The sequence below is a fragment of the Fonsecaea pedrosoi genome, assembly GCF_000835455.1.
Source record: "Fonsecaea pedrosoi CBS 271.37 unplaced genomic scaffold supercont1.1, whole genome shotgun sequence".
In the NCBI taxonomy this organism is placed as follows: Eukaryota; Fungi; Ascomycota; class Eurotiomycetes; order Chaetothyriales; family Herpotrichiellaceae; genus Fonsecaea; species Fonsecaea pedrosoi.
This window is the reverse complement of record NW_013550615.1, coordinates 1,046,696-1,073,901: the sequence shown is the minus strand read 5'-3', so window position 1 is coordinate 1,073,901 and position 27,206 is coordinate 1,046,696. Positions and strand designations below refer to the sequence as shown.

Below are 27,206 nucleotides of genomic sequence, written 5' to 3'. Positions count from 1 at the left end.
GCGCGTGGCTGCCACGCTGCCTACCATGGAAATAGATTTTTAGTGCCCATATGCCCATATATCATCCCACACATCGTCCTCCGATCTTTTTTTCGCTCAACTACTTGTCAACAAAATTGTATGAGATATGGCGACGCTACATAGTCCAAGATGGAAACGAGAAAAAGATTGCGAGTACAACCAAAAAATGAAAGGGGTGTCTGTGTTCGCTCCAGCTCCTCATCCCGTTTCCCTTCCCCTTCCCCTTTCCCTTCACCATCCACTGTTCCTCCTACCCGGTCTCCCACGTTCCGTACTGGGCTCACAGAGAAACCTTAGAATTCGTAGACTGGTGCCTTGAATAGAACATTCACTGCAGATTGCGGGGTCGATCCTGCTGCACCCGCGGATCCAGGCTCTTTTCCATTGTTCCCTCCACCTCCCGATGTAGCAGATGTCGGTCCCTTCCCTCTAACCTCGACCGCCACGAAAGCCGCAAATCTGATCCGGCCCTCGTTTGCGCCAGGTGGAGGAGCCAGTTGTGCCGGGTCGACTGCCATGCTGTTTCTGACATGCCCACGTTGATCGTCGCCGTCGTTTCCAGAAGAAGGATTACCTTCAGAACGGCCCTCACCACGCGCCGATATCGAGGGCTTCTTGTTGACGAAACCGCCTAGGAAACTTGACTTTTTCGAGTGTTTCTCGCTTACACCCTTGACGGTCGTTTGGCTGCTGGTGCCCGTACCGCTTTCATTTCGTCCTTGTTGGCCTCCCGCCCCTGCGGGCTGGGCAGCTTGCGACGCAGCTTTGCCAGCGGCTTCACGAATCTCAGCCTCTACGTCCCGGTCTCGTGGTCCATCGTCTGTGCTGGCCGTGCTCATCTGATCACCCTCTTCCTGTGGTCGCGCCTGTTCTTGAGCCTTGGCTTGAGCCGCTTGTTGTTGGAGCACTCGTTCGTCTGGACCAGGGTTGGTCAAGGCAACGATTTGTGGCTCGATTTTCATATAAGTCTCATTCACAGGAGTCCCAGGCATGAAATATTCGATACAGATCTCTCGCGACTCCAGCGGGATATTGGACGCAATGCCAATGGCTTGTCCAACAATCATGCCAACCCCCTCGACAAGCCCGGGGGGTGGGGGATCCGTCAAATTTGCTTTCAGTGATTCGGTGAGCTGATGGGTATAGTGCTTGTTCATAGTTTCTGTGTAATGTTCCACTTGCGACGAATTGAGCACATCCTGCAACCCTTCAATGGTCGTGAGTCGCCAGGCTGTGATTTTGGTTGTCAGATCGTCCCGCTGCTCGTCTGTCAAGAGAGAACCAGCGTGGCCCCCACGACGCAGGTTATGTTCGATGTGCTTCAACTGCGCAGATAAGGATGGCTCAATGCCAGGATGAAACGTGTGCTGGAAGATGCTCTCGTAAAGCCACCGAGTAATACAAGCTCGTCCTATCGCAGTCATTTCTTTCGTGCCAACAGTGTGAGCATCCTGGTTGCACACATGTCGCAGCCATGGTGGGATTGCCCGCCAATTCTTCCGGATATTGAAGGAAAGGTTGTTGATCGCTTGACTAAGACGTTCGAATCTCGCCGTATATTGGGCATCGTCAAGGGACGTTTTGGACATGGAAAGCCGCTGGGTTGCTACAGTATTTTGAAGCTGCGTGACTTGAGCCTGCTGTTCAAAGTAATAGCGCTTGACCTTGGAATATTTCGCCTGTAACTCCTCGTGACGTTGGAGTAGCTGATTATAGTCTAATTGGCTGATATCTTCCCGGCTTCTCGGGGGAGGTGTGCTTCGACCTTGCTCAGAAGCAGCTTGCTGAGACATCCTCACCCTTGGGTCCGCTTGGCTTTGGCTTTGATACTGATTCTGGTCATCGGACCGGGGCTCTCTCTGAGATAACTGCTGGCGAATGCCCCCATTGGGCGGGTCGCCTCTTGCCATGGTGGTCTGGAGTGGCTGTTGGCCTTGAGTGGCTGACTGCGAGGAAAAACGATTGGTTGCGGCCGTAGAAGGGCGAGAGTCTTGGATAATTTGAGGATGAGCCGGGGTATTGATAGGAGAAGGAGGGCCCAGAGATGCCTGTGAGGGTGGTCGAAGGTGGTGATACGGGTCCGACTCTGCGTTGTTGGATCGAGACTTCTGAGGTTGGTATGGCAGGTAGTGTTCCGAAGTGCTGGCAGACTCGTTCTGGTGATATGCCTGGTACTGCTCGTGTTGGGGGCTGAAGTGCGGAGCGTCTTCAGCGTAGTCGACGGATTGATGCGTTAACTGGCTTTGTGGAGAGTCAAATTGGGCCTGAGGTCTCTGGTATTGCTCGTATTGGGCTTGATCCGGGGTCTGGTCTATAGGTGCGGCCGAGGCTTCTGTCGATGGTGGGGCAGGGTAATATGTCGAATGTCTGGCAGGGTGCTGAGATTGCGGCGAGGTCTGAGTTGAATATTGGTCGCGGGTTATGAGTTCAGGAGGATGCGACTTCCTCAAAAGATGTACCGAACTTGATCGTCCAAGAGGTTTGCGCTCAGGCGGACCGTTTTCTTTTTCCTTTTCCCTCTGCTTGTCTTCGTCCTTGCTCTTGTCTTTGATCAAGCTCGTGATGAAACTGCGCTTAGATCGTTTGTGCTCCTTGTCTTCTAGGGTTCGAACCTGCCTCGATTGGCCAAACGTCGTCTGCCCCGGTATGGGAGCTGGGCCTTCGGGAATGAAGGCTTGCTGCTGGGACAGCGGAGGCACAATGTTTACTTGCGGCCTTTGGCTTCCATACACGTCCGGGATGGACGAACTGCGAGCACTTTGGGTGCGTCCCGGGTGGGGAGGGGCAGCTTGAGGTTGAGGTTGGGACAGGGAATCCGCGGCTTGCCCCTGATAATGGAGATCGTTCACTTGATGCGGTTGCGAAGACTGCTGAGGATAGAGTTGGTGCTGCTGATGCTGTTGCTGAGGGTCGAAGTAAGGTTGTTGACGTCCTTGGTGCTGAGATTGGGGCTGTTGCGGTTGCTGCTGATGCAGATGTGGATCAGGGTGTGTCTGAGGGTCTTCTATGGAGGCCTGCGACTTGTTGGTCTTGAAAAGCCGCTGCATTGAAACCGCATCCGCCGCGAGGGGATCGAAAGGTGCTACAGCGTATTCTCGGACTGCGTGTTATGGAAACAACTCAAAGGGCAAATAAAGTGTCAGCCGCAGTGCTCGACGCAAAATAATGGAAGCGGGCTGACCCTTTGATTATGGGAGGGATGGAAAGGAAAACGCCTCCCAAGCCTGAGGGGCCTGCGCTGCACCCAATAGTCAAGACATGCAGCCGTTCAGCCTCTCTGCGTCCCGGATTGGAATCTGCTTAATGACATCCATTCGCCCAATAAAGGATTGAGGTGCTGTTCTAGCTGCTTAACTAGTTTTGGCTGCCTTTGAAGCTGTGCAACTCTTAAACTCTCACTGGTATCTGTTTCATGGCTAGTCCAGGCCAACCCAAGCTCATAGTACGGAGTACCTGAACTTATGTCAAAAGTGTCACTCGCCTGTCAGCCCCTTCAGCCCTATCCCAGAAACCGTCGGGGGGCAGCCGTTTTGAAGCTTCCAGATATAGCACAACGCCTTTCAACGGCAGCCGCATCCATTTTTTGCGAGGTCGAGTGACTTTAGAATCCCGCCCTCAAATTGCGTTCTCTGGCCAATGCACTCAGCAAGCACTTCGCAAGACTAAGTCCTGACTATCACTTCGTCGACTTTACTAGATGCATAAGCTCGATGGGGGCCGAAATCCATCTTCCCGAGGATGTTACCAGACACAGAACGGCGCCGGAGACAGCATCCTTCCACTTTGTGTTGGGCTCGTACAGGACCTGCCACTGGACAAATAATCCGTCGTCCACCTTCAATCAGTTGATCATGTTTCTTCGACCAGTCAATTCCATTCGCTTTAATGGTGCGGACAGCGGTACTGCTAAGGCGGTGCCTCGTAATTTTGGTGGCTGCGACGTGCGAATACTTGGCAGCAAAGACTCTCAGGGGTGCAATATCAATCAGTCTCGTCCTCGAAACTTGGAATTATCACATCGAATCCAGGATCCTCGTCTATCTGGATGTCTGGAGTACCACCTTCGTGATCTTCCTCTTCCATTTGTGGTTCTTTCTGCTTCACCTTTGCTCGGTATGCTATCCAAGCTCCATCGCCCAGACCAGCCCCAAGCGGGTTCTGATTGAAAATGGATTGTTTTCCGCCGGCTTTCTTTTTATTGTCTTTAGGACCAGTGATCTCTTGCTCCTTGACATCCAAGAGAATCCAACCTTTACTCGGATCTTTTTTGTCTGCTAACACGCCAAATTCCAACTCTTCTGGGTCGTTTGGGAGGGGCGCGCTGGAGTCTGGCAATGTCTTCAAGTTGCGTGATTCAAGGGCTGCGAGCAGGAGAACTTTTATTTCGATAAACGGTCTGGTTGGTAAAACAGATAGCGCGGTTGTGGACTTGTGGCACTTGAAGAGAAGGGTTATCATGTCCGGCGTAGGCAGTTCCGCCAGATCCTTCTGGGACACGAGTGTCATCTTTGATGCGATGCCGCGGTCCTTTGCCACGAGCAGTGGGCGGTGTGGATAGGCGGCTTCAGCCTCCAGCGTCAAACGGAAGATGAGAAAGTAGAAAGGTGAGCGGAGTTGAGCTGCTTAACACCTTGATCAAGCTGTCAGCCGCGTGGGAAAAGCAACCAAGAGTTATTAGGCTTGAAAGCCAAAATTTCGAGGGTGAAGCGCGACTGACGCGCCTCAGCCACCAAAAGTGAATGCGGGGTAGAGTCTTATCATTTCACGAGGCTGAAACTCCCTTCTTGGAACTTACAGCTGAGGCTAAAGATACAAGCTGGTACCGCTGGATAGCACCGGCTTTGAACCCAGAAGAAGTTGATAACAGAAGAAAATCATCTCAAAGGGTCGCGATACCTTTGTTCTTGTCACGCGTGCCTAAGCGCCGTTTTCAGTGCCAGCTCAACGTCTACCTCTGATCATAGGAAAACTGTCAAGCTCGCTCAGGCTTATTGAATGATATTGTCGTGGATAAGTGGGAACTTCATATGGCTCTACTCGTGCTTTTCCGAACTGCAATAATCACGCATTGACAAGGTATGAAAACTGGGCGAGTGTCAATCTGTTCCCAACAAGCAGGGGCTCATAACCATTGCAGCCTCTGCTATACAGTGTTTTCCACCATTACAAGTATGGTACAAGCTTTCAACTTCTTTAGTGAAGATACCTTCATCTTCGCCCATCGCTGGTCGCGACGCGCGATGAAGTTGTGGCTGTACCTCAGCGCCTCGATTTCCTCAAAGCGAACCTCGCAGGAAGAACAATCCCTCTGTGGGAAGCAGAGGCTGAATCCAGCGTCTTAGTGCCGTTTAAAGGGATAAGAATAGTCACCGAACGATTCGGACTGTGCGCAGCCCAGGAAGTAATGGACAATCAAAAGGTCATAGCTACTATAAAGCATGATGCCTCTTCTTGAGTTCCAATTCGATAGCAGCATTTGAGAGAACAGGCGAGAGTCAAAAGTAAAACAAGCAAGGCTAATTCAGAGGCTTGGGCTCTGCCGCAGAAAATAAGCGGAGCAAATTCGGACTTGTCTGACAACAAATAATTAATGTCCATAAACTGCGCCAACTTCCACACGATTTGGGACAAAGCTTTGTTCTAGACCTGCATTCTGTATCGAGCACACCCTGTTTATTAACTCATCTTCAGTGTGCTGCGCCCCGGTTGTGAAGAGTACGGCCAGTATGTCCAAGACATTGAAGCCAAAGTTGAGAGCAGATTGGACTTGACGTTTGTGAGACCGGACATTCAAGGCAGAAGATCAAAGTCGCAGCCATCACCGGCTTTAAAGAGACCTTACCAGCATGTGGCCATTCAAACCCTCCCAGACCGACGACAAAGACGATCTTCAAGTACTCTCTCATGGAGAGCCTGCGCTGCCTCTCCCCTCGCTAAGCCCAGAGCCCATAAAGGAAACAAAGGAGGAGGATGCGTTGGTCAGGTTTACAGGATGGCCAAACGAACGACTGTCGATCCCATTGGTCCTCCGCGCCCCTACCTTGATGTTGGCATCCTTTGCTTGCGGCTTCAGTCTCGGCGCTTCCCAAGGCGCTACAAAAGGCGCATATCGGTATAGAGCTGAAAACGCACACCGGCTCCCAACAACCCAAACCGGATGGTTTCTATATCAAAAGTCCAAAAACTATCACGCGATGCTCGGCGGTATTAAGGAAGGGGTCCGCTTCGGATCTGTATGTACAGGCTGGGCCACTATGTTCATGGTCACAGAAGAGATGGTTGATCTGTCCAGAGCTCGTCTCTTCGCAAGAGGGGACGACGATGTTGCAATTGGACAAAGGGACTTTGGAAGTACAGTTATCGCTGGGATGACTCTGGCCGGTATCTACAGCTGGAAACGAGGGCTCGATCATTTTGCTGCTGCTCAAACTGCCAGGAGTGCTCTGAGACTATCACTAGCCTATGGCCTGGTGCAAGATCTGGCAGCATCGATTAGAGGAAATCCACCAGCATACATCTCATGGTTGAGGAGAAAGCTTTGGGGGTGAGAAGACTGGAGACTGGACTACTTCAGAAGAACAGCAACAACAAGAGGTTTACGGTCCTCTTACCAGATGACGAGCAGCATTCCTCCATACTTACCGCTGCTTCAACTCTGACGGCAATCATGTATCGGCAACCTGCCAGGCTGGGAAGCAAACTTCAAAATCTCACAGGCACAGTCGATGAGGAATGAGCCAGCTGATGAGTGAGACTCACTGCTTCTCTAGGCCCGCATCCAATCGTAGAGAATGTTGGTGGCCGCTATGTTATGACAGCGAAAGCCACTGATTTTGCTTCGGGCCTGCACCCAGAAGGACGATCTCGTGCCTTGAGATGGAAAGACAATCTCACATATCAACAGCTGGAGGAGGGACAGAGGCCAATCTGGAACGGGTTTCTCATTAGATACGGGCAGTGATGGTGGGCGCAAGGCTGAAAGATTTCTCTTCAGCAGCCACTCGCTGCACTCAAGCGATGCTTCTGGACGTGTTCTAGTGCAAGTTGAGGGAGTTCCCGCACATAGACCCTCCAACTGGGTAAAGCCAGTATAGACCAGATGGGGACGGCACTCCCGTTTTGGGCGCCGTCCCTAGGCTTTGCAGGGCCTTCCGGGCACAAATCCATGAGATTGCGAGTTAGAACCAGGTGCCTGCACGGCCTAACTATGGTTGGGTCGCTTAGGCTTGAATTTCAACTTTGATGGTTGCTTACCTAGCGAATAGGTAGGTACCTACATGTAATGTGCTAATGTAAGAGTAAGCGGCCGTCTCTAGTTGTTTTCCCAGGCCGTTGACCGGGATTGCGCCATACCTACCAACCTACGAGGCAGTCACTCAACCGCTTTGGCCTTGCTGACGCATCTTGTTCTATCCCGTGGTGCCGTCATCACTGTCAATGTGCGACTGAAGGCGTTTCTGCCCGCCTTGCACCTTGTTTTCCCATGCATTATGGACACCTCCGTATTCGTGGCTCAGTTTTCCCATCGGTGGTATCACCAAGCTTGGAATGTGGAGGAGCACACGAGTAGATACGAGGCAACAAATTTCGGGGCATTCTATCATGCAATTACACCAAAAGTCAAAGAAGAGGACGAGATGGGCCGTTTTGCCGGCTTAGCTACAGGGAGGCTTTGGGCCGGCTCGTGCTAATCTCTTTGATCCAAATCAGTCCCCAAGCGGCGCCTCCCAACCCTTCCATCTGTTTTCTCGAAACATCGTCTAGTGTGCTTCTCCAAGATGGATATGCGGTTCCCCGCCAGGGCCGCCATCCACAGCCCACCACCTTCATGGATAGACGGGACCCTGGCTTGAAACCTGCGGCCGACAGCTGCACGTCTCTTGAATCGTGCTTTGCTTCGCTCGTTTCTCACGCTTGTTTCCATTTGAGATCATCTGTGTCGGATGCGGACTTTCCCTCCAGCACTATTTATCAAAACATCTGCAGCGTTTTTCAGATATCGGTAAAGCCCTCAGGTTATCATCAATATCGAGACTCCACGACCCTCTATTCCACCTTTGCCGACCCACCGCATTCCCCAAGATTTGACAACCCGAAGTCGTCACAAGTACGATTGCGAAAACCTTCCCTGCGCCCTCCTTGCAACCTGCCGGTGCCGAAGCCCTCGTGCCATCCCAGATTCTGGTGTTACTAAGCCAGCGAATTCGCAGACGCTCCTGGTGGAGCCGAACAAAGCGGTTTATCTTGCAGATCTGGTCTTTATCTACCTCAGATTTTGACCCAGTCGTACTCAAAAGGTGGCGTCGCACAGTACGTGTGAGAAACATGGGATGAGGGGCAGTGCACCAAGAGCAGTAGTTCATTTCGCGTGGACACGCGCTCAGATTCAACAACCCCTCCAGCAAACATGCGACGACATCATGGACGAGCCCTGTCACCCTACCATGGCCGCACGGCCTCTCCTCCTTCCGCAGAAGTCTCCTTGGTCCGCAGTTTTGACTCCAAGATCAATCCGTCAAGACCTGCCAGACAATCCCCTCTAGCAACCTCTCAGATACAGGGTATGCCGTTAGATTTGATCGACCGCATTCGTTCATTTCCTCTATTCCAAGCCACCTCCGATGACTTCCTCGCCGACATTGGTCTCCTCCTCAAACCCCAGCTGCACAACACAAATGACTACATCATCACCGAAGGTGAAGATGCCAAGGCCATGTATTGGCTTGTCCGGGGCGCTGTTGCTGTTACATCTCGGGACGGCGAAAGCACCTTTGCTGAACTAAAACCCGGTGCCTTCTTTGGAGAAATCGGGATCCTTATGGAACGTCCTCGCACTGCAACAGTGGTTGCGCGAACAAGATGCATGGTGCTGGCGCTGAAGAAGGAGGACCTGAAAAAGATACTACCGAAATATCCCGATGTGGAACATGCTATTCGAGACGAGGCCTTGGAACGGCTGACGCAGCTGGAGAAGAAAAAGAGACAAGTGCTGCTCGGCATGGAAGACGTCCCGAATCACGAAAGAAGAGGCTCTAAGAGAGCCAGAACGACAGTTGGCGAGGATATATATATGAGAGACAATGACGGCAGTGTCACCAGCTCGAACAAGCGGCGCAAATCTCCCAGCCCCGGAACAAATGAGGTGTCAACAGCAAGCGCATTGGGACATGGTCTCGTTAACATCCGCGCGACCTTGAAGGAACTGCCGTTGTTTGCCTCTCTGCCTTCGGATATTCTCCACTTTCTCGGTCTCAGTGCCCAACCCAGAAGCTTTGCACCGTTTACAGACATCATCAAACAAGACACTCGAGGTCGCGAGGTCTATTTCATTGTCCGTGGGGAGGTTGAGGTGTTGGATGAGAGAAATGTGTCGTCTCCCAAGCCACACAAAGCCGGAGAACCCAACGGCGTGCTGGGTACCCCACGGGTGATAGCTCGGCTCCGGCCAGGACAATACTTTGGTGAGGTCGTAAGTCTGTCGCTCGCAGATCGTCGGACAGCTACTGTGCGATCGGTAACCCAAGTTGAATGCTTGATGATCTCGGAAAATGTACTGGCGGATTTTTGGCACCGCTGTCCAACGAGTGTGCTGCGGCAGATTGAGGAGACTGCGAAGCACCGATTACAGTTGGCATCGGATAATGATGTTATCATGAACGATGCCGACACAACACCTGATATTCATGATCTTGAAATCCGGGACTCGAAAGAAATGAGGCAGAGGAAAGTCGTTACTGGGCCTCGAGTGACGTTCACAGACACAGAGATCAGTGCTTCTACACCAATTGTTGCGACGGACGAACCGAACAACACCCTTGAACCTTCAGACCCCGATCCTTTCTTGAGCGAGGGCCTAGAAAAGGTCAGATCAAGATCAAGAAGAGGTTCTCTTGCTCCACCGCCGCCCGACGAGCCATCTAAAGATCAGAGACGCCGGTCGCCTCGATCATCACCTACTACCACAACCCACCCATCCCCCCGAAGCTCAGTATCCGGAACCCCATCCCCTACATCCGAGTACAAAGGCAGCAGCGGCTTTCCATTCTCGGATCCTTTGTCTCCCGGGAGTCGACCCAAACCCCGACCACGGTCGAGCCGCGGCCTGAATCGGGGAAGGATACCTGATAGACTGCTGCCGCTGATTCTCGAATATCTCGACCTGCACGACTTGATGCGCTTACAAGGAGTGTCCCTCCACTGGCAGAATGTTCTTAGTACTGCGCCTAATCTCCTTCATCATCTTGACCTATCCCGCTATAATCGGAAAATCACCGACGACATACTAATCAGCCGCATTTGTCCGTTTGTTGCAGAAAGACCCAGGTTCGTTGACATCAGCAACTGCTTTCACATCACTGATGAAGGCTTTTCCGCGTTGGTCAACACATGCGGAGCCAATGTGCAGGGTTGGCGTATGAAGAGCGTGTGGGATGTCACTGCTCCGGCGATTTTGGAGATGGCGAACAAAGCTCGTGGGCTCAAAGAAGTCGACCTGAGTAATTGCCGAAAAGTCAGCGACACATTGCTGGCGAGAATAGTTGGTTGGGTGGTCACCGCACAACCTCCAACGCCTAGCAACCGCACAAAAGTCAACTCCCACCGTCCTGTACTCAACACCAAACTCAGTAACAACGCTCCTCCGCAGCAACCTCCCCCCGGGACGGTGATTGGATGTCCAGAGCTGAGTTCTATCACTCTAAGCTACTGCAAACACATCACTGATCGGACCATGGCCCACATCGCAACGCATGCGCACGATCGGATCGTTTCGATGGATTTGACGCGGTGTACAACCATAACCGATGCTGGGTTTCAATTCTGGGGCAATGTCAAGTTCGAGCGGCTGAGGAAGCTGTGTTTGGCCGACTGCACATATCTCAGTGATCAGAGCATCGTATGGCTCGTCAATGGAGCGGGTAGTGGTCTGAGGCAGCTTGACCTGGTGAGTGCCGATGTTCTTGTAAAGGTGTTTGGCTAATTGACGCCTCTTAGTCCTTTTGCTGCGCACTGTCTGACACAGCGACCGAGGTGATTGCCTTGGGCTGTCCGAATCTGACACACCTGAACCTCTCCTTTTGCGGCAGCGCTGTTTCCGACCCTAGCTTACGGTCAATCGGCCTTCACCTGACCTCCCTTCGCGAGCTCGCAGTTCGAGGATGTGTTCGCGTCACAGGGCTTGGGGTTCAGAGTGTGGTCGAGGGCTGCCAGAAACTCAAACTCTTTGACGTGAGCCAGTGCAAGAACCTGCAGCCCTGGCTGGTCAGCGGTGGGATTGAGCGGTGGCGATCCATGGGCCGAGACGTGGAATTCGTCGTCGTCAGCTCAGGAACGAAGCTAGTCCGATGAAGAGATTTGAGAGAGAGAGAGAGTGTGTGTGTGTGTGTGTGTGATTTACGCCATCTTTTGCTTTGCCATTTTTGTGCTGCGCCCAACAGGGTTTCCAAGCTACGCAAGCGATTTTTATGTCCGCATTCTATTATGCATTATTGCATCATGTGCGTTCTATTGCATGAATGAAGGTCTTTCCTTTTTGGGCTCCCTTACCCTCGACACAACCACGCGAGAAATGACGTGTAGCGAATCTTGGGGATGAGCAGTGAACTCGATTGATTGATTGATCGATCGATAGATATCCGCAGTATTGCGAGGAGGAAGAGGGCTGAGAGGATCTGATGAGCCACGAGCGACGACCATGAGGAGCTCCCTCCCAGATGTGAGGAGTCAGGAGTCAGGAGGCAGTTCCCAGATGCCAGATGCCAGATGCCAGATGCCAGAAACTCCACGCGGCATGCCAGAGCAATCCTGGCGTCGGATGGACATCGGTCTGTCTGTTTATTGAGAACGAGTCCGCGGAGGAGGACGTGAGGATGAGAAGGGGGGGGGGGGGGGGGGGGAGGGAAGGCGAGGTTTGGACATGTCATGTGTCATGCATGTGTGGATTTTCTTCTTGTTGTTTTGCGAATTGGCCATTTATTTGACGGACAGATACCCCCAAACTTTATACTTTTGAAATCACTTATTATTCTTCAAGATACGACATGATGGTGAGAGAGCAAGAGAAAAGAGACAGACAGAGAGAGAGAGAGAGAGAGAGGTACCTCTCAGTCGAGTGAGGGCTATGAAAACTATCCAAATATGAAAATCGTGCAAGTCGTCATCCCAATCAGCCGTTTTCGTTCCTCTTCAAATCCCCTGTTCCTGTCGCCTTTATTCCCACAAGCTCTGCAGAATCCTTGTCTTTTTGCATTTTACCGTCCCAGGTACTGTTTGTTGGGTTTGCCAGTTCGCCCTCTTCGACGGCAATGCCATGGAAAATGTGGATGAGAGAAAGACACTCAAAGGGGACTCCCCCCAACGCAAAGCATCAAGGAGACCCCGGCATTCTCTCGTAGGTTTCTAAAAGCTCCACAACAGCCCAGTGAGGTCCTGTCCTGGCATACTCGGCAGCCTGCTCGCAAATCCCAGAGAGCGATTCGCCGTCTTGAAGTGGATGATGATCGAGCAAGAGCTTGACCATGTCTAATCGTCCCCATTCAGCTGCGCCATTGACAGCAGTTCTACCATCTTCCCTTGCTCCGGGGGCTCCGACATCTGCGCCGGCAGCAAGCAGCGTCTGCACAATTCGTACGTAACCCTCGATGGCGGCGCCTTGAAGAGCAGTGACTCCCGCCCATTTGGAGGCTGGTGTATTGGCATTCGCCCCATGGTCGAGCAGCATTTCCACGAGTTTTAGATCTCCAGCTTGACTGGCGGCTTGTAAAGCTGTACGTCCAAAGAATTCAGCAGGAGGCGCGTTGATGTCTGCTCCATGGCGAAGCAGTGTCTTGATGAGATGGGTGTGTCTTCCCATCGTTGCCAACTGGAGAGCTGTCCCGCTCGCTGCGAAAGCCACTGGATCGAAATAAACCGAGGGAAGAGAGTTGGGATCAGCACCTGCTGACAGAAGATACTCGACAGTCCCCAAATTTCCCTTTGCGCATGCTTTTTGCAAGAACGATCTGTATATCGCCGATGCCATCCGCTTCGGGTGGAACATTCCACCATGCCTGCGCTTACCAAAATGATCGCCGACAAAATCTTTATTGATATCAAACCCCCTGTGGACAAGTATACGAAGGAAGCTCAGATCAATGCCGTCCCACATGTCAATGAAGAGTGTTCGACCCTGGCAACGGGAAAGCCTGATGGCAGGGCTGTGCTCGAGAATAGTCCCTACAACTCTCCAACTTTCGGCACCCGATGACCGTATCGCTTCCTCGGCGATGGAGTAGCCAGAGTCCAGGCGAGCATCGATGTCGATGTCGAGATCAAGCAAGCGCCGGACGAAATCTTCGGAATTTTCTTGTGCCGCTTTGATGAATGGGCAACAGTAAGTGCGGCTGTCCCTCTTGACGGGAGACAGGTCTGCACCGGCCTTTACCAAGGTCCGGAACACAGACTCTGAACCTGCTTCAACCGCAGCCACTATTGCGCTTTGTCCATTCTTCTGAGAAATGTTCCCGTTCACGTCTGCTCCCCAGGCCAGGAGAATTCCAACCAGGGTTTCATTTCTGCTGTAAACTGCTGCTTGCAAAGCTGAGACCCCATGATCTGGTGCGCAAGGTGCATTGACATTGGCACCCAACTCCAACAAGTATTTCACGAGACCTTCGTCTCCGCGCCATGCCGCATGTTGCAGTGCCGTCTTCCCCTCAAATCCCATGGCAGGATCATTGATCCTGGCACCGGCGCCGATCAAAAAAGATGCGCATTGTTTGTTTCGTGCGAAACACGCCGCTTGCAACGCGGTTCTGGTAATCCCGCTGGTACAGTATTCGTGAATGTCTGCTCCGCACCGAATCAGAAGCCCAACAGAGTAGAAGGAGCCTGAATCTGCTGCAAGATGGAGTGGTGCATAACCCCTCCCACGGCTGGACACAAAGGCGCCATGCGTGACGAGGCATTCCAAGACGCTGATATGATCGTCCCGTATGGCCACCTCGCCTGCATTTCTGAAGCCACGGAGTGCCGCTAAGGTTCTCTGATGTCGGTGACTGTCCTTATGAGGACGGTGCCAACTAGACTCCACGTCCGCACCCGCCCGCAACAACAGCTCGCAGATGTCCGTGTGACCAAATTCAGCGGCAAAAAATAATGGAGGGATACACTGGGATTTCGGCGATTGATCAAGCGAGTCGCTTCCCCCTCCTTCGGGAGAGGCGCCATTTCGCAACAGAAGCTGCGTCAACCCGAAATTTCCACTGCGAGCACTGTAGCATAGAGCTGTACATCCCTCATCATCCGTTGCATCAACGTCAGCACCTTTGTGTATGAGTAAAGAGACACCCTCAATTGACAACCCAGCTTTGACGGCTAACGGCAGCACTTGAGCCTTTCCGATGGTGGACATTGAGTTCAAAATAAATCGAAATGCACCGGGTAGAAATTGCGCTGCCTGTTTCAGAAGTTCTTGACTGATTGAAGTAATCACGTCAATGATTCGACCCTTGTTGTTTCCAATCTTTTCTTCCAAAAGGGTCAAGACGAATGTTTCATGACCTTTTTCCATGGCGGTAAATAGCATCCTCTCCAGGAGCCATTTGGTTCTCGGTGTTGATATACTGCCCACTGCCCACTGATTCTTTAGGAGATCTACCAAATCATACCTATCAGTCCGTGCCGCATAGACCAGGAGCCGCTCTTCGAATTTCCAAGCACACGCTGATTTCGAGTGAGCCAAATGCTTGAGCACATCCAGGTTACCTTGAGGTAATATGTGAACCATGAAGTGGTCAAAATGAGCGTCATCCAGATGATTATTTGCACAGAGATATATGACAAAGCTGGTAAGTGAATACAAGTTGATGCTTCCGGCTTGGTGGATTAGAGCATTGAAGTTCTGGCCTACAGAGTCAGGCTCCACTCTGGGAAGATGGTTGAGGATTCTTGAGGCGGCCGCTTCCCGCTGCGTTCTAGCAATCGCTTCTGGCCTGACGTCGCCTAAAAGTATAGATTGAACATCGACCATAAGAAGTTCGTTTGAAACTTTATTGGTCTCCGGTAAATGGGATTGTGGTAACTGCGTGTGGGAAGACGGCACTGGGGTGGCGCCTTGCAACGCTGCTGCGGACTCTTGTGCTTGCTGAAGCCACGAAAGTGCGGGAAGCCTGATGTTCGAGAGCGAGAGAGAGTCCACAAGGGATCTTCGGATAGATACCCCTTCGGGAGTGGTTGTCTTTTCCTCCAATCCGAACTTCCGCTGCAAGGTTGGTATATAATGTCTCCTTAGAGCCCTCTGCAACTTCCTGGGGCTCAGCGTCACACCATTCACCGACGTGACAACATTTGAGCCAGACAAACCTCGCCGTTCCAAGCTATCACCGAGCGCTTTGCAGGTCGAAGCTTTGAGATTCTTCGAGTATCGCCATTCTTTAAGCTTCCGCTTGTACTGCGATATACTGACGTCGAATGAGTATTCTTGTTGGAGGTACTCACGCATCTCCTTTAAAGGGAGGCGTTGATGGATGTAAAGGTTGTAGATGATTGGCTGGTGCTTGCGCCAATCTTGGGCGGAGGGGGTGGAATGCTGAGCGCCAGAGGAATCGGCTGAAGGCATTGTGGAAGACGGCGGTGGGTATCTGGGGCTCGTCGTTTGGATACAGAAGTCTTCCTTGGTAGGGAGAAGGGCTCCAGGTGCAACGAGAAACATAACCACGACGTCAGCCTGACAGAAGACTCGAGACTGCAGATCGACTGAAAGCAACGACCACCATCTTTAGAAAGTGAGCAGATCTTATACCACGCCTTGTGGCCGCCGGAACGGGGGAGATGCGTTGATGAGCTGACCGACATGTTGGATTGGTTTATTACAGGAAGTTCAGTGGAGCAGGTGGCCGGCTATTTGGTTGCATGATGCATGATGCAAGGTCGAGTCCAAAGACGCCAGGTCAGGGATTGGTTTGGCTATGGGCGCAGTCACAGCCGCCGCAGTAGATGTTGCTCTTACTTGAATGGCCAGAAGCGAAAGTACGCGAGGGACTATTGGTGTGTCATGTCGCACGTTCTTAAGAGAAAGAAGCAGACTCTCGACCTCCATCGGCGCTGTCCAATCATCACATCTCAGTTACGCCCTGTGCTGAGGCAGGGGTCCTAATTATCAACTCCGGGTGTTGAAGTGGAGGTGAACTTTTGGCCTCTCGCCAACCACTGCTCGTACGCAGCAAAGGCTGAGTGATGGAGAGCCTTGCGAGCGACTTTCAGAGCATAATGACGACCTTTCGACCCCGGCTCCTCTGTTTAGGGTGGCACTCCGAAATCCCAGACTTCCGGAGACAGCCAATATCCTTGTACTCGACATGAAGCCAGCGAGCACCACGCATGCGTCTCGTGGGCAACGCTACCCGGACAGAGAGGAAGAGCGAGCCAGCAAAGTGGTTATAATCCTGCCTTCCCTTAGGACGTTCGGACCGTTCCATTTAACTCTCCAAGTTTAACAAAACAGTCTCTCCCTGCGCAATGCATCTCTCTGCCGAAACTGTCGTTGGCATCGCCGCAGTCATAGTCGCCCTTCCACCGCTGGTAGTAGCGGCTCTGACAGCGTACCGGCGAAGAAGGGAGCACAGTCTGCTTCCCATGCACGAATCTGCCAGACCTGTCACAGTGCTGTACGACCGGGGTAAGGACAGACCCAGGAGACGAGGGTGGCTTGCTAAGTTGTCCCCGGACAGGAGTAACTCAACTGCCAGTAGAAATGCCATCCATCAGTCGACCCGCTACCGCAGTCCTTCATCATCCAAGATCCCTTCCAATTACCACCCTTTTCCCGGTACAGACGACACGCCATCCAACCTGGTGACTTGGGAAGTGACGATATTCGAACAGCTCAGGGCAGACTCGACATGGTGGAGTTGGCAAATCTTAGCTTTGTCCTGTTGTACCGCTGACCCTCAACCGTGCAATCCGTGGAAAACAAGCTCGATGTTACTTGGTGGTCTTTGGACTGGTTATTTATGGAACTGGGGTCGATCTGATGAGGAAGCCATTAGAGATGAGTACTGGCTGGAACTTGAAGGTTGCCAGGACTATAACGCGCTGCTCAATGCGGTCTGAGGAGACTTTGTTGTCGTTGATGGCTTTGGCGAGCTCGTACTTTGTGTGGAGATTCCAGCTGTTGTGGCTCCAAACTGTGGGGAAACTTGTGCAACTGCCTCACTGTGACTGTCTAAAATAATGACAATCACCTCATAGTCCATGTTATGTGCGTCAATTCATCCCTCTGCCTATTCCAACCCCTTGAAACAGGTGCCACAAACGTCCTCAAGGTTCATCAACATGGACTTCAAGTCCCTGATGTCGGCTCAAATAGCCAAATCAAAACCACCACTTTCAAAGTCTCCCGCATCTCCCTCCCCAGCTCCCGATCCTCCCACGTCGACACCAGCAAGTAAATACATACGTCGCGCCGACCTTGAAGCCTCGCGGCAAGCCGAGTACCTAGCCGAGCAGGCCAGACTCTCCGCCGAACGGGAGGAGCGGCTCTCCAAGAAACGGAAACTCGAGGAGGAGGAAGCCGAACGGAATGCCCGCAGGGAGGAAAAGCTGCGGAAACTGGCGGAAGAGTCACGACGGAGGAGGGAAGAGGAGGAGAAGGAGGAGGAGAGGAGACGAAGGAAACGCCTCGGACTGGCTGAGGTGTCGGATCAACTGGCCCTCGAGGACGGGGGCGCGGAGGACAATGCGGCTGCAGGCACGGGTGGAACACACGCAGAGGACATACCCGACGACGAGCTGCGGCAGAAACTCCGCGAACTCAACGAGCCGGCCGCTCTCTTCGACGAGGACCACTCTGCGCGGTTGAAGCGCTTTTACGCACTCACGCGAACGGCGCTGGCGACGGCGTCTTCGCCAAAGTTGAGCAACGGACCCATCCCGACCACGCTGGAACCTGTCGAGGAGAAGGACATGCTCCTCCCGACCACATCCCTCCCTCTCCAGCCGGGGACACCGGAATATACCTTCCTCCACCGCCAGCTCGCGTCGTACTTTACCCTCCTCCTCACCGAATGGGCGCGAGCGCTGTCGGAGCGGGACGAGTCGGTCAAGCAGTCCTCGAGCGGCAAGGCCGCGTACAACAACTACGTCGTCGTGCTGAGGGACCTGACGCCGCTGTTCCGGCACTTTGAGAAACAGACCCTCGACCGGGACCTGCTCGAGCCCATCTGCAAGATCGTGCGCTCGGCCCAGAAGCGGCGCTACGTCGAGGCCAACGACGAGTATCTCACCCTGTCGATCGGCAAGGCGGCCTGGCCCATCGGGGTCACCATGGTGGGTATCCACGAACGGTCCGCGCGCGAGAAGTTGCACGAGAGCTCGAGCGGGAAGCAGGCCCACATCATGAGCGACGAGGTCACCCGTAAGTTTCTCCAGAGCATCAAGCGGTGCATCAGTTTCGCCCAGACGAGGTGGCCGCCGGACGACTTGGGCCAGCTGATGGGATGAATGACGCGTGGTTGTTTCTACCTACGAAGGCTTCCTTGTCTTCTTACCACCACAAGGATAAGGTTTCATTCAATCAGAATGCTTCAAAGGCTGAATCTCACTACATAGCCAATCGTCAACTATGTACGTGGCGGAGTTGTCTATTGATGTTGAAGTTTCGGGGGAGGATGCATTTCCAACCCTTCCGGACATCGCAGAAATTGATCTGCCGTCCTGACGCTGGAGGAAGGGAGCCCCGAATCGCATGGTAATCTCTTAATATTTGGATATCAAGACGTGGATGAAGGCTCCATCCAATGAACAAGAGACGGATGAGTTGGACACGTGTGGAGCCTGACATTCTGTGCCTCGATCACAACCGACTTACCTTACACCCTAACCAAGCACAACAGACAAAGATTAATACAGTTTCAACCACAAAGACTTGTTCTTGTTGTCAATATGAGCTTCTCTACTCCTCCTCCGCCGTGGCATCACGAACCCTTTGGCCAAACCCACAACACAAAACCAAAGCCCTCTTGAAATCTCCTATGGCCGGGATCCAACGACAGAAACCATTGGAATCAGACGCCATGCACGCTTCGCCCCCCCGGCGGGAGAAATCAGCCTCCATGTAAAAGTCAACAACTCGGTATTAACCTCGATGAAAGTCTCCCTGAGAGGGAGGATTTCAATCGGCTGGATCGGATATGATTTTGAGTCTCCCGAGCAGGAACACTATCTACGGGACCCCTACGGTATTATCAACCGATGCCTGATGACTTGGAGATTGAAGGTGGCGCCAGTCCTCACTCAGAGCGAGCAAGAGAACGAGAGAGAGACCACGAAACGGAGAGAAAGACGACAGAGCAAGTGACAATGGTTACTCCCTCGCTCACTCACTACCGAAAGAGGCTCGTTCTCTCAACCTACCCACCTACCATTAATATATTTTAAGATGAATGCAGAACCACGTCGGTGTTAGTATCTCACTACCTCATACGTGGTACAACTAATGAAGCAATCCGTACTGGGTACACTCGAGTTTGCGGGAAACGACTACTTGCGCCGCATTCATTCTATAAAAAGAAGTAAATCACCACCCAAAAAATTGCCCTCCCGATGCTTTCTAATTAGATGGTCAAGCAAGAAAGAACCATATGATATCAAAAATATCCCCCCTGCCTGGTAGGTAGTTGTCTAGAAAGAACAGACACCTCTAGAAAAAGCATTCAGTGCTAATTGGGGTATCGTAATCGTCAAACGAACTGGGCTCGCTAAAATCTCGACCCGCCAGAGTGGGTGGAATTCCCCCAAATGGAAAACAGACCAACTCCGCCTTTTGTAAATGTATCCTTGCCGTGTTAACCTGTCCTCGGTACTCTGTCACGCATGACTACGGGGTAGTCCACAGCATGTCAGACGTGTCTCCATCTGCTCCGGGGTGTACCCCGTGTCTTGTACCGAACTCCCTTGGTTCTAGCGTAGTGTAACCAGACGACGCCGCACTGCCGCCCTACACCACAAGACTCTAGGCTAGAATCTTTGTTGGCGTGCCTTTGGAGCACATAGGTCCATTTCGCTCACTTCGCCTGGCACTCAACACAAGAACCACTCCCGGTCATATGACAGCCACCCCGAAGCTGACGTGTACCGAGGCTCATAGTTGTGACTGTGAGTGCATCACAGCCTTCTAGAGCGACATTGCTTCAGCCTGGCAGGCAGCGTGAGATCAAGGACAGGTGAAGTCACAGCCGTAGATAACCGATCGGGTATGCCGTAATTAGCACAGACTCTCGGAGATGAGTCAACGGCAACGGCGCGTCCGCCAGGGCCTAGGATGTGGCAAAGGTTTCTAGGGTTCCAGCCTCGCGGGTTGTGTTCCCTGCAAAGGAAACGCTGCCGGAGGTGGCCGGTGGACCCCGACTCACGTGCTGGAAATGGGTGGACTACTCCGCCCACCCAAAGTCCCCAATGGGCGAGAGGCAAATTCGCTCAGAAAGTGCTCCAGGCCCAGTCTTTGGGTACACTGTTAGCGACTTCCGCGACCGGTTTGCCCGTACGAAGGCCGCTGGAAATCATCCTTCGGTGACCCGTCGGTCCCGCCAGAGGCGTCGGAGGACCGCTCTCGTTGTTGCTGCAGTCATCCTTGCTGTTCTGGCTGTTCTTGCGGCGGATTGACCTGGCCGTATCCCAGCGTTGATACTGCCGGTGACATACCTCGCATGCACGGGAGGGAATGCCGTCGGGATGGAACTGGGCATCCTGGTCCAGAGGAATTGTGTATGGGGTGTGTGAGGAGCAAAAGATATGACCACAGTGGCGACAGTGGTGTTTGCGAACAAACAGGCTGAATGATGATCGACATTGTGGCGAGTCACAAGTCGGTGAAGCTTCGTCGGGCTGGAGTAGAATTAGACATGTTAGCATCCATCTGTATGTCTCAATGTACGTCGCATGCTCATGCAGTCGTGCCGGGAATCGAGGTTGGCCATGGCCAAGTCGACTGAACGACGGTTGATTCTTGACATACCTTCCAATGTTCTCTGGTTGGCGGGCCTGTGACTTCACCCAGTTCCTCCTCCTGAGCCCAATCAGGGTCAAAAGCGTCCAGAGCCAGTTCGTCTTGAGAATCTGGGCTTGCTGTCCGACCTTCGTCTTCTTGCAGACTGTCCAACGATCCATGCAGACTTTTTGGTGGGGTCATAGGAGACGGTGTGCAGAAGTGTTCGGTTGGCCGCAGCGCAGCAGGAACGTAGAGAGGGGATTTGAGCGGCCGAAGCTGCTTGTACGGATTGGGGGCATGCTGCTGAATGTAGTCGTGCATGCGAGGGGAAGTGGGTGAGGCTGAGCTGGCTGGCGAAGGTTGTTGGCTCATGTAGTTGGGAATCGCGTATGGCTGAGTTGTAGCGTTGGCGGTCATTCTCTGGAAGTTGTGCTCAGATTGATTTTCTAAGTAGTGTTGTTTCTGTCGGAGTAGAAGAGAGATAAAGGACGGCGGGAACGCTTTACCAAAAGCCGATCAAGTTATTTCAAGAGAGCAGAATCCAGTTGTACGGCCGCGACAGAGTTGTCTCCACGCACAGATCCGGTGAAAGCGCTTAATGTCGGTGTTGACAGCAGAATTGGGATGCGGCTGATGACAGGGCGCGCAGTGGCTCGCGGAACGAAGCAACCACGATTTCGGAACCGAGGGTGATCTTAAGAGGCGCAGGGAGATGCCTCTGATAGGTAATACGTGACCTTTCAGATCACAAGGCAACCAGATGGGCCTTGGGAACTGAGGCTGTCGAAAACGTGGGAGGTGGGGTGGGAGGTGAGTGGTGGTGGTAGACACGAGAGAGTAGATAGTTCTCTCGAGAGTGGGATGAGTGCGGGAGGACGATAACAGATAAATGAAAGGATAAGGCGCTGCGGGACCTAGAGGGGACCAAGTCGTTCTTTGTCTAGAAACCACGAAGTTCTATCAAAGTGTCAAGCAAGTAGTACGGTGGGAGAATATCTGGGGGAGGGAGAAGCACCCAAGAAGTATCTCAATTAGTATGGTGAGGTGGTGAGCAGAGTAGCAAGAAGCATTTTGCCCGCGGAAGGCTACGTGAGGGAAAGTCTGGTCGCGAGACCAGAAACCCTGATGGTATGGGTACCCATGTCAAGTCGCCTGCATGTCGCAGTGATAGGCATTGGCTGGGCCGAAGGCATGGGGGACTAAGAAGTCCAAGCTGATAAGGACGCCCGATAAGCCAATCACGGGTGCAGGATTTTAAACAAAGGATGGCCACTTGGAAAATGCGCTGGTGTCTGACAATTGGCTTTGGTGGTGCCCCTCTGGTGCCTCCGCCCGCCTTGCTGCAAGTAACTGCGCAACATGACCATGGGCTTAGGCTTGGTGGGTAGTTGCCTAGGCCTGGGCTGCCACCCACAAGTTTCCGCACCAAAGAATGCTCGTAGGTACTAAACTTCAACCTGCGCAACTCTTTTGGCCAAGTAGGAAGCATTTACCACTCTATTATCATTATAGGGTCTATTGTCTCCGGCAAGAAGCGGCCTCAACGTCAGACCTGTGGAGGACTTATTGGGGGACCGTGCGCCATTGAACTCGCCAACCAACCATGGGGCGCCTGGACTTAACTTTGATCTCTCTTGCCACCAAGGCCCCTTTGGGTGTGTCATATTGTGTGGTGGTTCTTGGATGCCGACAAGTGCCGCATCGGGTTGGTTGGGAAGCACTCCCAACAAGGTAAGCCCAAGAGAGTCCCGAGAGCCCAGCATAGCGTCGACTTTTCAATAATTGGTCCCAATCCATCGGTATAAGTCGAGGATACCTGGTTCCCTTCTCAATTTCCTGCAGCTGCATGGGCAACTGGCTGGGTTAGACACGGCAATTAGGCGGGTACGAGGGGCACTGCGCTGCCCTGCGCTCGAGTAATGAGATACAGAGTCATGCCGAGTTTCTGGCATGTGCTTGTATCCGTAAAGCCGCCGGCATCCATTGTTCCGTATGTTCCAAGTAGGGATCAGCCGCGCGAGTAATAGACTCTTTACCACTTATCAATGCAGTCGACAATCATTGATGATGTCGGGGCGGTGGCCATCGGTCATCGGTCAATCGGTATGATGGGAAAGCAGATCCGAGCCAATGTATCTACCTAGCTTGCTAGTATTTTCGGTGAATAATGGCAACGCTGGTGTCGCTCTTGAAGACATGCTAGGGTTCTTGGGTGGGCTTTTTTGGTGGAGCTCATGATGAAATTGCAACTCCGTTAATATCTCGCACAGAATCCAAGTGGGGGCAATAGAGGGGACGAATGCAAGACACCGGAAGAAACATTCTGCTTTGTGTCTCCAGGAGATGATGTGCATTTCGTTAGGGTATCATGCAGCGGTCCGAGAAGACTTGGACGAGGCAAAGTGAGGGTAATACATGTCCGGGTGGAGAGGGCGAGAAGGGGGGGTTACCGAAGGGCGGGAGGGGGGAAGTCACAGAAGAAGGGAGCCAGATATCCGTGAGCCATCATGCAGTCCAAGTACCTGGACAGTGCTTAGAACTTCAGTTTCAGTTGGTCGGGCGGCTTTGCGGCCGAGGTCCGCGCAGGCTTGTCAGTGGTGGTGGTGGTCTCGCCAGGCCCAGCAGGAGCCCAGGTGGTTGTTGGGTGGTGTGTTGGGGTGCTGGCTCTTGGGTACTGGTACTGCGTGCTCCGGGTGCTGCTCGTTGGCTGCTAGGCTGGATATGCTCCATGGTTACAGCCCCTGGTGAGCCTGTTGTCCACTCCGGTCCACCTGCATTACTCGTACCTACCCGGCTAGCGCCTAGCAGGTATCCTCCCCGTACACCCGTACCACCAGGAATACCTCTACCCTTGGTTCCAAGCACCCAAGGTCCAAAGGGTCCCCAACCTGCACCCACCCACCACCCACCACCCTGGCCACACCTGCACCCATCTGCAGCAGCCTCGCCTAGACGGTAGCTTGGTAGCCAATTGGGCGGTGATCCTTCCCCCGGAATCCCCCCCATGTTCCAGTTAAGGTTTTACCCAACTTCAAACTCGGTGAAAGACCTTTTGTTCCCACGGGATCGTCCACCGTTTCCAACCCTCAGCTTCCCCTCCATTCAACCTCAGGGAGAGAAGACATTGCTTCATCGGATGCTTCTTCTCTGAACCATTCTTCATCTGTCTGACTATTGTCGCTTTCCCCCAAACTTCTCTTTTCCCGTTCCACCCAAGCCTCTCCCACTCTCACCCGGTCCCGCGGTGACCTCATTGACTTCTGATCATCAGTACCGTCGTCATCGGCATTTCTCTTTTCGAGGAGACTGGGAAAAGGGGAACACATCAAGCGATGACCAAAAGGCGCGCCGACCACCTTCGCGATATTTCACCGAGAGACCCCAATCACCCATGGGTTGCACGAGGCTATCGACCGGATGTGGCATATGCCAACAGGACCGCTCCTATAGAAGATCCCTACGGTGAGATCGCATATCAACGCGCCTTCGCCGAGGCGGCTGAGTCCAACTCGTTTCGAGTACCGGAGCCAATTCTCTATCACAATTCTCCGTCAGCTCGGGAGTACATAAGAAGGAGAGACGAACCCTTTTTCTCCGTCAAATCTACGAAGCCCAGCAATAAAACTACGAGCCAGCCTGCCACGCCAACTTCGGTCAATACATCGGCTTCCTCTCCAGCAAAGCTTCCTTCACCGAAATACGGTTCAGACCCGGGATTCCCACTTGGCAGAGCAGATGTCAAACAGAACATTGAGCCTGGTCCTCCCAGACCGACGGGATCGCCCAGCAGCAAGGACTTCCAGCAACAATCGCCACCTCCAGTAAGACCCGGTGTCGGACAGACTCCATCTCACCTTGGAAATGGTATACCTTGGACCTTGGAGCCTAAAATCGATGCTCCATCAGGTCCTTCTAAGATGCTACGATGACCCAGGACATCAGAAGACATGTCCCAGACGGCAGACGGCACGAACATGTCAAGCACCGTAAGCCTTGGCTACTCAGACGACTGCGGCAGTCATTTCGAATCCGTTGATGATTTTCGACCAGATGACTAGATCTCATAAGCACAAACTGCCACTGGGCGACACGATATCAGCAATCTTGGTTATTTCTTTTCTTGGTTAAGAACTCGGGATGCATCTGGCGAACAACTGCGGGAACAGCGCTTAATGAATTTTGTTTTGAAATGTTTTTGAGACAGAGATTGCGTTGCCACGGGAAGTCTCCAGCCTCGAAAACCCCCCCATGTCAACATCCACATGAACTTAATTGACGAAGTGACGGCCTTGCTGCTACAGAGAAGACAAAAAGAACGCGATGATGAACGAGTGACGGGCATTTGGCTGGGGGAAATTTACGTTACCATCAGTTTTGGCTTTTTTTTTTTTTTTTGATCGCTACCGGCTTTGCATTGGGAAATATATCCTACAGTACCGAGTACTCGGTACATGGTTGAAACCTGTTTTGTGGCAGGGAGGGCGTTGGCGCAGCCGGATGATTTTGGCAGTTTTTGCTTCGACGAGGGGGGAAAGCATTAAGAGAGAAGCGGCCACGGCGTCGAAGTAATGACACATGTATGCGTGCACTATTCTGACGAATTGGGAAGGTATTGTCTTGCTTCTCCTCCCTCTTTGACATACACATTGCCGACGTGCATTTGAGTCTGTTTTGTCCGTCCCCTGTCGCTATTCTCGGTGGTGTTTGTTGCTCTGGGCAGTACTAGTAAAGGTGTTTATTTGCTTCCTCTACATCCTATCCCCTATCCAACGTACTCGTATAGCTCAGTCTTGAAACCGGTCATGAGCCCCGAAGCGAGAACGAAGCGAGAACGATATTGAGAGAGTGAGTAGGTGAGTAAGTGAGAAGCCCAAGCCCAATCCAATCCAATCCAACTCCATTTCAGTTCATTCCAATTTCTTTTTGGCAAAAGCATCGCAATGTAGTTCAATGCACATACGTGCCCTTTTGCCTTTTTATGAATCCCTAATCCACAAGTTCTCATGTCCCTCTATTCTCGCCGCCAGGAACCACGCCGGGACGCTGGACCAGAAGCGAGATCATGGGCGAGAACAACGTGCGGGAGGTGCCGACTACTGCATCTCCCTCTGCATGCACATGTGCATCGATATGTGCATTTATACTCGCAGAAGCATTCTCTGCTGCAGCGTCGGACTGCGCAAGAAGCTGTGGTCTCGCCCACCGGGTCAGGTCGTCCCACGAAACCCATTCCCAGCCGGCACATTTGTCTGGTTCGAGGAGTTGTGCTTCTGGCGGTGCGTTGTCGGTCTCTGCTTGGCTGTTACCATCAACGGCCCTTTTCGCCCGCGCGGTCATGAAGATGGTCACGTAGTGTTTTCCCTTGACCGCTGCAATGCCAGTCCCATCCCCAACCCTGCTCTCCGTCCCAGTGGTGATGGAGGAGGATGTCTCGAAGGGCATAACATCGTTCGTCGCCGTGAGGAACTCTATCTCTCCCACGTCCAGCCCCGTCTCCTCGCGCACCTCGCGTGCCGCGCACTCTTCAAACGACTCGCCGAATTCCAGGTGGCCACCAGGTAAGGCCCAGGTGCCGGCGCCGTGGGAGCCCAGACGCTTCCCGAGGAGGAATTTGGGCTTTTGTGATTTCGGGTCGGTGTGGAGGATGAAGACGGCGACGCCGATTCGGGGGACGGATGAGGCCAGGAGGTTAGATGGGGACGGCATGGTGTATGTTGCGTTCTCTTCTGTTGGATGGCTGGATGGATGAGTGGATAACGTCCCCTGTTGACTGAGGGAAATGGTGGACAATCTCTTGGTTGTGCTGCCGTCGACAACAATAGTAGTCTGATCTGACTGTTTTGGTCGACGTTGACGGTGACAGAGGACAGCCGTGCGAACTGACAAGCCCTCTGCCCTTGTGTCGATATTTTCCTTCAAGTCCGATCTCAATTCCAATACTTCGCCTTTTTCGAATCCCTCCTTCCGCTCCTTTTATGTCTCTGCTATTTCGCAACCCAAATGGAGATGCAAGACTCACTCACTCACAAACAAGTGATAAATAGGAAAGAAAGCAGGAAGAGAGGACAGGAGAGAGGGTGAGTGTGTCTGTCTCCTCTCCTCGCTAAATATTTGTCGGGGAGGACCACGACCGATGCTGTATCACTGGTTCGTGGTCACTGGTCAATGAGTGATACCTCTGCCTCTGCCTAGGTGGCCGTAGGTCGTAGGTTGTATGTCGTAG

General features: G+C 52.7%; 9 protein-coding genes across 9 annotated transcripts; 4 read left to right on the top strand and 5 right to left on the bottom strand.

Moving 5' to 3' along the window:
• Positions 1-314: 314 nt before the first annotated feature.
• Positions 315-3,068, bottom strand: Z517_00382 (uncharacterized protein; the record flags this gene model as incomplete). The annotated part of the gene is made up of 1 exon (XM_013433348.1): positions 315-3,068. The coding sequence occupies one exon, from the start codon at positions 3,066-3,068 to the stop codon at positions 315-317; it is 2,754 nt and encodes a 917-aa protein (XP_013288802.1).
• Positions 3,069-4,002: 934 nt separating this feature from the next.
• Z517_00381 (uncharacterized protein) lies at positions 4,003-4,527 on the bottom strand (the record flags this gene model as incomplete). Its single annotated transcript, XM_013433347.1, has 1 exon — positions 4,003-4,527. The coding sequence occupies one exon, from the start codon at positions 4,525-4,527 to the stop codon at positions 4,003-4,005; it is 525 nt and encodes a 174-aa protein (XP_013288801.1).
• A 1,340-nt stretch (positions 4,528-5,867) lies between these two features.
• Positions 5,868-6,569, top strand: Z517_00380 (uncharacterized protein; the record flags this gene model as incomplete). Its single annotated transcript, XM_013433346.1, has 1 exon — positions 5,868-6,569. The coding sequence occupies one exon, from the start codon at positions 5,868-5,870 to the stop codon at positions 6,567-6,569; it is 702 nt and encodes a 233-aa protein (XP_013288800.1).
• A 1,859-nt stretch (positions 6,570-8,428) lies between these two features.
• On the top strand, positions 8,429-11,367 carry Z517_00379 (uncharacterized protein; the record flags this gene model as incomplete). Its single annotated transcript, XM_013433345.1, has 2 exons — positions 8,429-10,963; positions 11,014-11,367. The coding sequence occupies 2 exons, from the start codon at positions 8,429-8,431 to the stop codon at positions 11,365-11,367; spliced, it is 2,889 nt and encodes a 962-aa protein (XP_013288799.1).
• A 1,018-nt stretch (positions 11,368-12,385) lies between these two features.
• On the bottom strand, positions 12,386-15,616 carry Z517_00378 (uncharacterized protein; the record flags this gene model as incomplete). Its single annotated transcript, XM_013433344.1, has 1 exon — positions 12,386-15,616. One exon carries the CDS (start codon positions 15,614-15,616, stop codon positions 12,386-12,388), a length of 3,231 nt encoding a protein of 1,076 aa, XP_013288798.1.
• A 1,715-nt stretch (positions 15,617-17,331) lies between these two features.
• Z517_00377 (uncharacterized protein) lies at positions 17,332-18,498 on the top strand (the record flags this gene model as incomplete). Its single annotated transcript, XM_013433343.1, has 1 exon — positions 17,332-18,498. One exon carries the CDS (start codon positions 17,332-17,334, stop codon positions 18,496-18,498), a length of 1,167 nt encoding a protein of 388 aa, XP_013288797.1.
• Positions 18,499-20,472: 1,974 nt separating this feature from the next.
• Z517_00376 (uncharacterized protein) lies at positions 20,473-21,400 on the bottom strand (the record flags this gene model as incomplete). The annotated part of the gene is made up of 2 exons (XM_013433342.1): positions 20,473-20,880; positions 21,011-21,400. 2 exons carry the CDS (start codon positions 21,398-21,400, stop codon positions 20,473-20,475), a joined length of 798 nt encoding a protein of 265 aa, XP_013288796.1.
• Positions 21,401-24,315: 2,915 nt separating this feature from the next.
• Positions 24,316-25,041, top strand: Z517_00375 (uncharacterized protein; the record flags this gene model as incomplete). Its single annotated transcript, XM_013433341.1, has 2 exons — positions 24,316-24,847; positions 24,926-25,041. The coding sequence occupies 2 exons, from the start codon at positions 24,316-24,318 to the stop codon at positions 25,039-25,041; spliced, it is 648 nt and encodes a 215-aa protein (XP_013288795.1).
• A 943-nt stretch (positions 25,042-25,984) lies between these two features.
• Positions 25,985-26,689, bottom strand: Z517_00374 (uncharacterized protein; the record flags this gene model as incomplete). The annotated part of the gene is made up of 1 exon (XM_013433340.1): positions 25,985-26,689. The coding sequence occupies one exon, from the start codon at positions 26,687-26,689 to the stop codon at positions 25,985-25,987; it is 705 nt and encodes a 234-aa protein (XP_013288794.1).
• Positions 26,690-27,206: the final 517 nt, after the last annotated feature.